The 12,434-nt window shown below is 40.1% G+C and overlaps 1 protein-coding gene and 1 long non-coding RNA gene across 3 annotated transcripts; one reads left to right on the forward strand and one right to left on the reverse strand.

Moving 5' to 3' along the window:
• Positions 1-1,136: 1,136 nt before the first annotated feature.
• LOC115777943 (transcription factor 7-like 1) lies at positions 1,137-5,189 on the reverse strand. Of its 2 annotated transcripts, XM_030725967.1 has the most exons (9): positions 4,991-5,188; positions 4,078-4,424; positions 3,557-3,631; positions 3,251-3,312; positions 3,112-3,168; positions 2,749-2,908; positions 2,508-2,615; positions 2,349-2,391; positions 1,137-1,890 (listed from the first exon to the last, which is right to left on the reverse strand). In XM_030725967.1, the coding sequence occupies exons 2-9, from the start codon at positions 4,378-4,380 to the stop codon at positions 1,376-1,378; spliced, it is 1,323 nt and encodes a 440-aa protein (XP_030581827.1). In that variant the 5' UTR covers positions 4,381-4,424; positions 4,991-5,188; the 3' UTR covers positions 1,137-1,375. The 2 variants fall into 2 exon arrangements, with proteins under 2 accessions (XP_030581827.1, XP_030581828.1); XM_030725968.1 differs by lacking the exon at positions 3,112-3,168 and having other exon boundaries at positions 4,991-5,189.
• On the forward strand, positions 4,786-7,759 carry LOC115777944 (uncharacterized). The gene is made up of 3 exons (XR_004019715.1): positions 4,786-5,260; positions 6,827-7,138; positions 7,423-7,759. It is a non-coding gene; the product is annotated as an uncharacterized LOC115777944 (long non-coding RNA).
• The last annotated feature ends 4,675 nt before the right edge of the window (positions 7,760-12,434 follow it).

A 12,434-nucleotide genomic window follows, 5' to 3' on the forward strand; every position in this document is an offset into this window, starting at 1 on the left:
TTAAAGTAAAATCTGAGGAGCCACTTGGGAGCTGAAAGAGCCAGCTCTTCTTTGGGAGCCGAGCCTAAAGAGCCAGCTCTCTGAAAAGAGCCGGAATTCCCATCACTGGTCAGATGCCCGAGCCACCTCAACTGGCTCCTCTCCATGTGGAGGAACAGCGGCTCTACTCTGAGCCCCTCCCGAATGGCCGCACTCCTCACCCTCTCTCTAAGAGAGAGGCCAGTCACACTGTTCGCAGTCGAATGCCTTCTACAAGTCCACAAAGCACATGTAGACTGGTTGGGCAAACTCCCACGCACACTCGAATATCCTGGAGAGGATAAAGAGCTGGTCCATGTTGAATTTCTAAAATGAAACTCGTGCTTTCTTTTAATGAAAATTGCAGGAGGCGCTCAATTCATTTTCAGTTGCGTTTATTTTTCCATCAAAAGAATGAAGGAAACTTAACAACTAAAAAATATGGAAAACTTAGCAACTGAACAAGGATCTTAACAACTAGAACTATGAAAATTTAACAACTAAAAATATGGAAAACTTAGCAACAAAGAAAGGAAACTTAACAACTAAAAATATGGAAATTTAACAACTAAAAATATAGAAATTTAGCAACTAAAAATATGTAAAACTTAGCAACAAAGAAAGGAAACTTAACAACTAAAAATATGGAAATTTAACAAGTAAAATATAGAAATTTAACAACTACAAATATGGAAATTTAACAACTAAAAAATATGGAAAACTTAGCAACTAAACAAGGATCTTAACAATTACAAATATGGAAACTTAACAAGTAAAATGTGGAAATTTAACAACTAAAAATATGGAAAACTTAGCAACAAAGAAAGGAAACTTAACAACTAAAAATATGGAAATTTAACAAGTAAAATATAGAAATTTAACAAGTAAAATATGGAAATTTAACAACTAAAAATATGGAAAACTTAGCAACAATGAAAGGAAACTTAACAAGTAAAAATATGGAAATTTAACAAGTAAAATGTGGAAATTTAAAAATTAAAATATGGAAATTTAACAACTAAAAATATGGAAAACTTAGCAACAATGAAAGGAAACTTAACAAGTAAAAATATGGAAATTTAACAACTAAAAATATGGATATTTAGCAAGTAAAATATGGAAAATTTTGCAACAAAGACAGGAAACTTAACAAGTAAAAATATGGAAATTTAATAACTAAAATATGGAAGGTACAATAAAGAAAAAGATAGAATAGAGAGAAAGGAGTCAAGAATAGCAGGGATCTGTCTTCAGGAAACATAGCTAACACCAGTGAAACTTGTATAGTGCAGAGAGATTGTGGAAAGTAGTTGAAGTTTAATTGACTTTCCTTTAGAAAGCCAAAAGCCAGAAGTGACTAAAGTCTAGAGTAGAGAAAGTCTACTTCAGACTGGCTCAGAAAAGATAAGAGATCCTCTTCAGGATTGCTGAACAAAGTGGCCGTGGGTTGAACTGGTGCAGCTTCAGAGGACACTAATGTGGATAGAGAGGCATCCACAAGAGTATTGGAGCTGATCTCATGCTCAGTGTGACAGTCAGAGAGAAGAAAGAAAGGCTCCTGAGGCTGCATGGCAGGAAGGCAGGCATCAAGGTCTTCACTGAGAGACAATAGTTCTACTCCTGCCTTGCTGAGTGAGGTTGCCTCACTTTCAGGTTCAATGGGTTCAGCAAAGGCAGCCGATGATGTAGATGAAGGGGCTGAGCTCAAACCCATTGCAGGAGTCTCGGTGATGAAGGAAGGACTCCTGAGCTGCTGTGGCGGGGAGGAAGCCTGAGAAGCAGGGAGGGTCTGATTTTCTTGCGGCACGTGGAGCGTGCCACACACAGGCACACTGGCCTGTTGAACCTCCTGCACAGGTGTCGGTGCAGATGCTGCAACACAAACAAAAATGCAGTGAGTCTTCTGAGACTTTTAAATACACCTCCAAGACAAACCTTTGATTCCTAAACCTGCAGTAAGAAGCATTTAATGGAAATATTGAATAAATTGACATTTGATATGAAAGTCACAGTGACTTCAGGTCTTCTGGACATCAGGCGGTTCTGGTAGTAAAATTTAGTGTTTTGAACATCTGTAATAACCCTGACCTTCACCTGAAGGTCTGAGTGAGCAGGTTTCTCTTGTTTTAATTTGAATGTTCAGTAGCATTCAAACTGCTCAACAAGTTTCAGTAAGGCTTACAAATATTTCACAAATATATTTGTCATCTGTTGCAATGCACAGAATTTACTGTCTTCGATCTGATCCAGTGAGATTCCATTTTTGACTGGTTTTCATCACATTTCACATGAAAAAAAAATCACTGTGGTTTCCAGAAATCTTCTCTTACCTGTGCTGCAGGCGGACCTTCGGATTCTCCTCCTCTTTTTTCCCTGAAAACAAACACATTAGACATGTGAGCAATGAGCTGATTCAAACTGTGCAGTGACAGTGCTTCAATGCAGTGATGTGGACATGTGTGACTTGTATGCTTTCACTTTGGACTTACATAGTTATCTTTGCTGGACCACTGCGGATGTTGTTGGGCGTGGAGCATCCTTTCCTCCTCTGCCTGCTCGTAGTATTTTGCCTGTTGGGCCTTTGGCAGCGACTTCCACTGTGGACAGAAGAACACACTGTCAGCATCCACACTGCTACTACACATAACTACAGGACAGCTGGTACACATGCACAAACATGAGCATCAAACATTAACAGATGCATAAATCTATGCAGAGTTACACACTTACCCTCTCTCCCACAACGGCATTGACTGCTGCACTACTGCTGTTAATCAGTTCAGCCTTGACCTTTGGCCTCTCCTCATTCAAAAACAGCATGAAGGCATTGGGTGGCTTCTTCACATACACCCGGTCCTCATCATCCTGATGCTCATGACGCTTCCTCTTTCTACAGGAGTAAAACACAGAGTAAGAGCACAAGTTACCACTGTGTACAACTGTGAGGAAAGTATTTTAAAAACACAAGTAAAGCTGTGAAGCTGAATCAAAGCTCGATTAAAGGAGGCTGATTACAATAATTCATGCAGGCATCTGCAGATAAATGACAGTCAAACTCAAAAAAAAAGTCTAAAAGCAGCAGAGCAAACTTACTTTGGAGAGGGTGTGTTGATTGGAGGAGCAGCAAAATCACACACCAACACACCGTTTCTACACAGATACAGAGAGACAGATATGAGATAATGAAGGTACAGATGTTCAGCAGCTGTGTTTACACGTGTGTTTTACTTACAGTACTCCAATAGGATGCAGGTACTGGGTCATGGAATCAGGAATCTGGAGGACACGGGAACACTGGAAACACAAAGCACAGAACAGGTGATGAGACAAGCTGCAATAGTATCATTTATCCATCACATGGCAGAATTTATCCTCTTTTTAAGACACTGAAACTGAACATGTGACATCTGTGAGATGAAAACACATCTGGAGGATTGAAATATGCAGGTGAATAACCATAATGTGCCTGAATGTCTGTGCTGAGGCTCACAGAGGTCAGTAATATGTGGAAGAGCACAGTGTGAGAACAGGAGCTTACTGGGTCTGAAGGAACAGCAGGAGGAACAGCGGCTGCTGTGAGGACGCCGTTTGCAGGCCACTGATTCAGCAGGTTCTGTGGAGGGAAGGAGAAGGTTCAAAATCCATAATACTGACACTAAGTACAGCATTTCAAAGACCACATGATGAACACCACAGAAACAAACAGCCTGTGCAGAGAGATCTAATCCTCACCAGATTCAGAGAAGATTGCATGAACAACACAAAGTACAGAGATCAGTGTGAGGAGAACATCTGCATAAAACTACATTCATCCATAGTTTTTATTGTTCTTGAAAGCTTCACTTTGCTCTCCTGAATTATTCCTTTTGAATTATGACTCACTGGCAGTGATTACATTTAATGATCAGCAAAGCTTCACACCACAGTTATACACCAGTAAAATACAAGGAAGGTGACAGCAGACTTTTTTCTTTTATCCAGCCTGAAGCATCCAACACTTTTAAGTACCTCTATCAATAAAACTCTAATCACACCTGTCACTACCTCTGCATGTCTTACCTGTCCCTGGCTAACAGTCCCTGGCTGAGTGCTTAGGTGAGCTGGCACCATGGTGTAGGGAGCAGCTATTGGGGGAACTTGCTGCTCAGTTACTGGAGGGCCTACTCCCAGGATGGTCCAACCACCAAAACCTCCAGGCAGACTGACTGCTGCTGGCTGAGGTGGCCCAGCAGGGGAAGAAGGTGCAGGTGGAGGATTTGGTGATTGCTCCAACAGGTTGAGTAAAATATCCTCAAGGTTGGAGTGACACCCTTCCCTCTCCATCCACTCCACATGCTGTTCAGTTTCTTGCCTGATGTACATCTCAGTGCTCTTTGTGTAGAAAAATACAAAGTCTGTCTGGGATCCTGTGGCACACATTCATAGGATGTTTTGATCCTCTTAAAATGGGACTGACATCTTGTACAGTACATCACACAGACTAAACTACAGACTAGTATTACGTAGGAACGAGGTGTACGTACCAGCTACATCAGTTAGTTTTAGAGGATTTAACTAAAACTTTAAGTATTTAAATAAAGAAGTCAAATCCCTTTAAAAGTGTTGTATTCATAAACTAACTGAAACCAAGTCACAGTTCTTACTGTGTACTTTGTTATGTAACAGGATCAGAGTCAAATGTAATGCACTGTTACACATGCAGGTACCCAGTTATACTTGTATTTTTTCTTTTAATTTGTTAAAATAATGCATTTAACTTCATTCAGTGCTCGATCACACAACATCTCAGTGACTCAAACTGAACTTTCTACACTTTGTGTTCAGGTTGAAGGACACAGCTAACAGCTAGCCACAAGATTTTGGGATAATATTTATGCACAAACACAAATTGTGGCTTAAACAAGTCGTGTATCATTTAGAAGTTCCACTGTATGAACCTAAATGACCTTAAACCATCCATGTAAGTACTCACCAAAGATGTTCAGTGAAAATTTCTTCTTTCTTGTAAAGATTTGTTTGGAAAATGTTGGCGTCTGCTGCTCCAAGAAGTTTGTGCTCACACAGTGAAGTTCATTGGAGAAGTGAATCTTGTCAGTTTAAAGATTCTGTGTTTACGTTTCAGGTTCTAGAACACTGCAGAGCAGCTATGGTAACATCACTTCTGAACATTACATTCCACTCCTGTCTGTTTCCAGCATCTCCTCATCCACTACCTTCATCATGGCCGGATCAACCTCCTAGTGTAATAAAGCCTATTTCTTTCATATGTATAATCCTCAGGTTTATGTATTACTATTACTAAAGTATAATTAAATTAGATTAATAATAACAAGTGTATTTATTTCAAAGAGATAAAGTATATTGTTTGAATTGCATAATAATCAGGTTACAAAATAAATAGCATATATTTCATAGAATTACATGTCATTTATGCTTAAGTAATAAACCAGATTAATCAAAAATGCATCACAGTTCCTTTCTATGCAGTACAATCTTAATGATGCATAAGAACAATCAGACCACCTTGTTGATTCAACAGCTTTATTAACATTAAACCTTAAAGACATGAAATTACACCATCTGAAGCACTTTGTGTAGATTACATATCTTTTAAACACATAACTAGCAATGATCTCTTTCTAAACATGGCCTCTTTTAAAAATGTGTATCAGGGGCAACAAAATTACTTCAACTTATATTTTCAGTCATCACTGAGGTTGAAATATTAAAAAGCACCAAGGAACTGTCTTTTCAAATAAAAATGAAAATGCCTTTATACTCATGGCACAGTAAAGTTTAACCTAAAAAACACATGTCAGCACACAAGCCTTCATCAGGGACTGAAACAGAGTCCATGAACACACTGGATCTTTTCTAGTGGTGTTACACCAATAGCAAGCTTCCACCTACAGTAGGGTGCACCCTGAATAGGAGGGATGTTCTAAAAACAGGCAGATGCAAAATAATAAAAGGGTAACAATACCAAGCCAAAAAAGAATCTGTTTCAATATTCAAATTCAGTCCAGATAAGATAAGAAAAACACAGCAGCATCAACCAACAGCATGAATGCATTTTCAAAATGGAAAAATTATTTAATAATGGAATTAAGGAAATTGATTTTATTCAGAAGATATTTATATTAATTCTACATGTTCCTGGCATGTTTTCATCTATGCTGGCCCGTACATTTGTGTTGTATCTGGTGATTAGCAGCCAGCTATTCAGATGGTGAATTGCTCTACTGCCACTGTGTAGAGTGCGGTGGCATGTAAATCTTGCTTACATGCATTGCAGCTCCATGGAGTCCTGTGCTGTGGTCTACCACACACATTCAAATTCAAATCACCTTATTGTAACCAATAAAATTGACATAATAGGCTGGAGTGGAGGTACAATAAACATAAAGATAGAACAGAGAGAAAGGAGTCAAGAATAGCAGGGATCTGTCTTCAGGAAACATAGCTAACACCAAAGAAACTTGTATAGTGCAGAGAGATTGTGGAAAGTAGAGAGAGATGTTTATATGGGATCTGTCTCAGGTAGAATTTCAGCCCTAGGCCTGTCGATGCTGTGTTGAATTTATCTTGACTCAACGCTTTTTCCTGAAATGTAAAAGTTCCCAGCTACCTGTCCAATCTGTGGCAATCATCAGCCACAGTCCTCTCATCCTGTTACTCCTTCCAATAATTTTCCCTCATATGAAACTTTTAATTTCAGTGACTTTCTCATGTAATGAATACATACACATGCTACATGAAAACTTTCTAACATGAGAAACCTCATTAAAATCTCTTTTTTTTTTTGAAGATTGAACCTGTGTGTGTGTACAGAGTCCACGCTTTTGCTCCAGAGGCGGGATCAGATGATTGGTCTCCACCCCTGTAATTGAACACCTGTGGGCCTTTACTGACCTGTTATGCTGATTAAGATCCTGGCAATAAAAGATGGAAACGTCCATCAAGCCAGTGCCAGATTGCTGTATCAGCAGCGGTAATACTAAGCTCTGCTCCCTCTACAAACCTTCACCCACTCAGATTGTTGTTGCTTCCACTGCAAAGCTACAGGCCCGGAGAGCATCAGTCCCAGTATCTCTTCAACCTGAGTGTGCTGCAGGAAAAGGTACTGTGTTATAGTAGACATCGTGTTTAGTGCTGATACCAATGAAAGTCACTCCTTCTGGCCTTAATGATTTCAGGACAGTTGCCTTGACATTGCATGTCATGAAGATGCTGGAGAGAGCTTGTAGGTACAGTAAAACATGCTCTCGACCCTCTTCAGGTTACTTACCAGCCTCGTGTTGGGGTGGATGATGCAGTTAGTTACCTGCTGCAGAGTGCTCACTCTCACCTGGATAGTGCTAGTGGCAATAGTGGTGAGAATCATGTTTGTTTTTTTCTTTCTAGTGCCTTTAATACCATCCAACAACCACTGCTGCTCAGGATGGTGTCACCACTTCTGCTGTCTCCTGGATTGCTGACTATCTATCAGAGAGGCTTCAGTTTGTACGGCTTGGGGGGTGGGGAGGACTCTGTCTGATGTGGTGGTTAGCAATACTGGGGCACCACAGGGGACAGTTCTATCTCCATTCCTGTTTACCTTGTACACCTCAGATTTCCAGTACAACAGTGAAACATGACACCTGCACAAGTTCTCTGATGACACTGCAATGATAGGGTGTATTAAGTGTGGGCAGGAGTCGGAGTAAAGCGAGCTGGTGAGGAGTTTTGTGGAGTGGTCTAGCAGAAATCACCTCCTTCTCAATTTCAGTAAGACAAAAGAGCGGGTGGTTGACTTCCGGAGGAATAAAACTGCGACTAAGCCCATTAACATCCTGGGGGAGGACGTGGAAATGGTGGACAGCTACAGGTACCTGGGCGTTCACCTGAATGACTGGACTGGAGGACCAACAGTGATGCTGTGTATAGGAAGGGGATGAGAATACTTTCTAAGGAAGCTCAGATCCTTTAATGTATGCAGAAAGATGTTGGAGATCTTCTACAAATCTGTGATATCTACTTTGTTGTTGTCTGCTGGGGGAGCAGCATCAGTGCCAGGGATGCCAGCAGGATCAACAAACTGATTCACAAGCCTGGAACCATCAGAGGTCAGAATTTGTTGTTGTTTGAGTCAGTGAGGGACAGGAGGTCACTGAACAAACTGCTCTCTATTATGGACAATCCATCTCACCCACTCCACCCCACACTAATGATGCAGCAGTGTCCCTTCCCCTTCAGACTGATTTAACCTTGCTGCCATACAGAACGCTTCAGGAAATCATTCCTACCGTTCTCCCTAAAACTGTGTAAGAACTCTTCTTTCTGTGACAGGTGAACACACCTGTCAGGACATTAGATCCCACACACAAACTTTTGTAATATATCCTCTTGCTGCTGTCTTCTGGATTCTTTGTGTACATATTCTGATTTATAGTGTAAACATATTATTTATTAATGCAATTTGCTGTACTCTCTTGTACAATGTCAGCCTTAATATAACTCTTCCTTGCCTATGGTTTTATATGTTATCTATGTTTGTTTCTATACGTATCGTTTCATTCATCGTTGGCACTCTCACTTTGATGTTTAATAACTGTGTGTTGTATTTTTTCTTTCTGCTGTTAAACACAATAATGGGATCAAAGTATCTAATGGCTTCACCGTCTGAAGAAATTTAAAAAAAATACGAGCTGCTGCTTAAGCCTTTTAGGTTTCTGTGTGTTCGTTTATCGTTTATCGAGATAAAACAACGGAATAAGGAGTCCAATTATTAAATTTAATTAACCATTTTCATACAGTTTACAGATTAATCTGGGTCAGAACTGCATGGCATGCCCAGTGTGTTACTGAACATGACATGAAGAACTCAGTTTCATATAGTCAAAGCTTATTAATCTTGGTTACATCGTTATACAAAACAAAATGTGGAAAACAGAGAAGTTCAGCAGCTGCTTCCTGAGATGACCTCGGAGTCTCCCTTTATCGTTTGTGTAGTCTCCATCAGTGGCTGACCGTTGCCGAGACAGAGTGCTTGCGTCTGTTAGGGATAATCTGTTAGTTAGAGACATGCCCAGAACCAACAGTTCTTGGCTGAAACCAAACAATATTTACTTGTATATTTTTAATCAGTTTATTTTCCAGTCTAAGACAAAGTTCCTCAGGCAAATAAATGTGTGATGGTAAGGGCAAACATATACCATGAATGTACTTGAAGCTTCATAAAAACTCATGTCCTTCAGTAGCTAGTGAAACGTTTTTGAAGTGTTGGAATTGGACACTTAGCTAATAAACTCATACAATGTGAGAATATAATCATGCTGTTCATCAGAGGGAAAGTGTGATTTTTCAGAAACTCACGCCTAGCATCAGCTGGCATGTTAGCTTATAAACAGCTGTTGTTGTTGAGCTGGATCACTGACACCTGTCCAGAGACAGGAGAGTCTAACCTGCTGACAATAGGTTATTGCAACAATATTGGGAATAAATACATGTTTATTCAAGCTTTCATGTATTAGAGCCCTGACTTCAGCTCAGGATATGTGACTTGAGGTGAGGACGAAGAGGATAAGGTGGAAATGAGGGAGGAGAGAGCAGCTGTGGAGGAGGAAGATGAAGAGGAGGAGGAGAAACATGATGAAAAGAAATGATGAAAATATACATGTACAAAGGTTAAATGGTCATTATCAAAAGAAAGAGTTATTTGTGAGCTTTAAATTAAAAGTAACTTATAAGGTGTACAACATATGTGACTGGTTGCCTTGGAACTTACAGCCACAGGTGTATAAATCAAGCACTTAGGCATGCAGACTGCTTCTACAAACGTGTGAAAGAATGGGTCGCTCTCAGGAGCTCAGTGAATTCCAGCGTGGTACCGTGATAGGATGCCACCTGTGCAACAAGTCCAGTCGTGAAATTTCTTCGTTACTAAATATTCAAGAGTCAACTGTTAGTAGTATTATAACAAGGTGGACGTGATTGGGAATGACAGCAGCTGAGCCATGAAGTGGTAGGCCATGTGAAATAACGGAGTATAAAGAGCTTCATGGAATGGGTTTTGATGGCCGAGCAGCTGCATCCAAGTCTCACATCACCAAGTGCAATGCAGTGGTGTAAAGCACGCTGCTACTGGACTCTAGAGCAGCGGAGACGTGTTCTCCGGAGTGACAAAGTGTGTGTGGAGTTGTTTTTCAGGAGTTGGGCTCGGTCCCTTAGTTCCAGTGAAAGGAACCCTTAATGCTTCAGCATACCAAGACATTTTGGACAATTTCATGCTCCCAAGTTTGTGGGAACAGTTTCCTGTTCCAATATGACTGCACACCAGTGCATAAAGCAGGTCCATAAAGATACAGATGTGGAAGTTTGGTGTGGAAGTACTTGACCTCAACCCAATAGCAAATGGGATGAATTAGAGCGGAGACTGTGAGCCAGGCCTTCTCATCCAAAGTCAGTGTCTGACCTCACAAATGCACTTCTGGAAGAATGGTCAAAAATTCCCATAAACACACTCCTAAACCATGTGGAAAGCCTTCCCAGAAGAGTTGAAGCTGTTGTAGCTGCAAAGGGTGGGCCAGCTTCATATTAAACATTATGCATTAACAATGGGAATTCACTCATTTTCATGTGTGTGAAGGCAGAATACTCTTGACAATATATTGTGTGTAATTTATTTAGATTAATATTTCATTAAATTGGAACAAACAAAACTGAATTAATCATATGTATTATTCTGTGTGTTATAATCTTGTTCTTTTTTCTGTTTTTGTGACATGTCACTAAACTGGTTTTGTTTTTGATGATTTTCCAATACTGATTTTAAAAACTGTCAAGTCAATAAAATGTGTTTGAATTGAATTGTATTGATCTGATACCAAACAACACTTTCAGATGCTGCATCATCAGAAGCTGAGGCTGAACTGGGATACAGCTGCCATGTGGGCAGCTAGAAATGATTCAACAATAAGATAGTATTGATTACTTTTAAGGCCTTTCATGGCTAAAGGCTACATCTCTGTCCTCTTAGTACTGCATGCACCTATACCTTGACACTCCTGGACAGAGGTCGTTTTTGTCTGTTCTAAACTAAAGGGGCTGGAATATTTGCAGTCAGCTCCCCGAGGCTATGACCTCGCATCAGTGACATCAGTCCGTAAGAGGAAGTGCTTGATGTGCGACGTGCCACTAACTTTCACCTCAGTGAAGTTAACCTCAGTGCATCCTTCATCCTCTGGGCTTCTTTCAAATCATTTTACATGGCAAGGAGGTGGTCCTTGCCAAAGGTCAGTCAGAATGACTGATGGGACAGTCCTTTCTTCTCTCCTTTCATAAAGGATGCTCCCAGTGTATCCTGTGCTAAAGAAAGTGCTGAAGCTCCTTTCCTTAGTTTTTGGTGAACTGGAACAGCTCTTATTATGCTATTAAGTTGCCTTAATTGTTGTTAGGATTACTTTTACTACTCAATGGGGTAATATGGATGCAAAAGTAAATTCACTTAAAAGGAAATAGAAAGGACTGCCATATATGGTAAATTGATCCTAAAAAATCTGTTTTCAAGATATATTCTCAAATTGTGAGAGTGTATTTTTTTATAATATTTTTTTTCTTTTAATTTTCTCCAGAGCTAAAAATAACAACACACCTACAAATGAAAACAAGGAGCCTATCCCAGCTGACATAGTGCGAGAGGCAGAGTACACCCTGTACAGGTCGCCAGCCTGTCGCAGGGCAAACATAGAGAGACAGACAACATCCACACTCACACCTATGGGCAATTTAGAGTTGCCAGTGAACCTAACCCCAGTAAGTGCATGTCACGCAGACACGGGGAGAACATGCAAACTCCACACAGAGAGGGAGAGAGACCTGGGCCAAGGTGGAATCAAACCCAGAGCTTCTAGATGTTATTCTTACTGTGAGGCAGCAGTGCTAACCACCACGCCACCGCGGTTATTATTTAAGGAAGGCTTGAATTTACACAGATCCTAGAAAAAACCTCTGTTTCTATAATTAACAATATAAAAAAATACTAAAGAAAAAATTGTTTACACATTCATACTGCAAAGATTTCTGTCTATTTTAATCACGTTTCCTGCTTTATTATTCTACTTATTCATAGAAAAAAAACAGGAAGTGAAACTTATTTATAAAACATTTTTCTTGTTCTCAACGGATGGGATATCATTTAAATGTAGGCCTTACTTAATTCATAGATAAATAAGGTGTTACGCAGAGCTGGGTTTGGAGTACTCAACCTTAAAGTCAATCTTCATTCTGTGGGGACAGAGCAGCAGAGGAGGCTTCCTCCCAGTACCAGCATTTTGTGGTTATTGTCTGTGAGAGACAGCTGAGCAGGAAGTAGTTTGTATATGGTTTTCATAAGTTGACTGTGGCTTCCTCGCTTACATTGCTTGACAAGACAAGAC

Source organism: Archocentrus centrarchus, unplaced genomic scaffold (genome assembly GCF_007364275.1).
Source record: "Archocentrus centrarchus isolate MPI-CPG fArcCen1 unplaced genomic scaffold, fArcCen1 scaffold_87_ctg1, whole genome shotgun sequence".
In the NCBI taxonomy this organism is placed as follows: domain Eukaryota; kingdom Metazoa; phylum Chordata; class Actinopteri; order Cichliformes; family Cichlidae; genus Archocentrus; species Archocentrus centrarchus.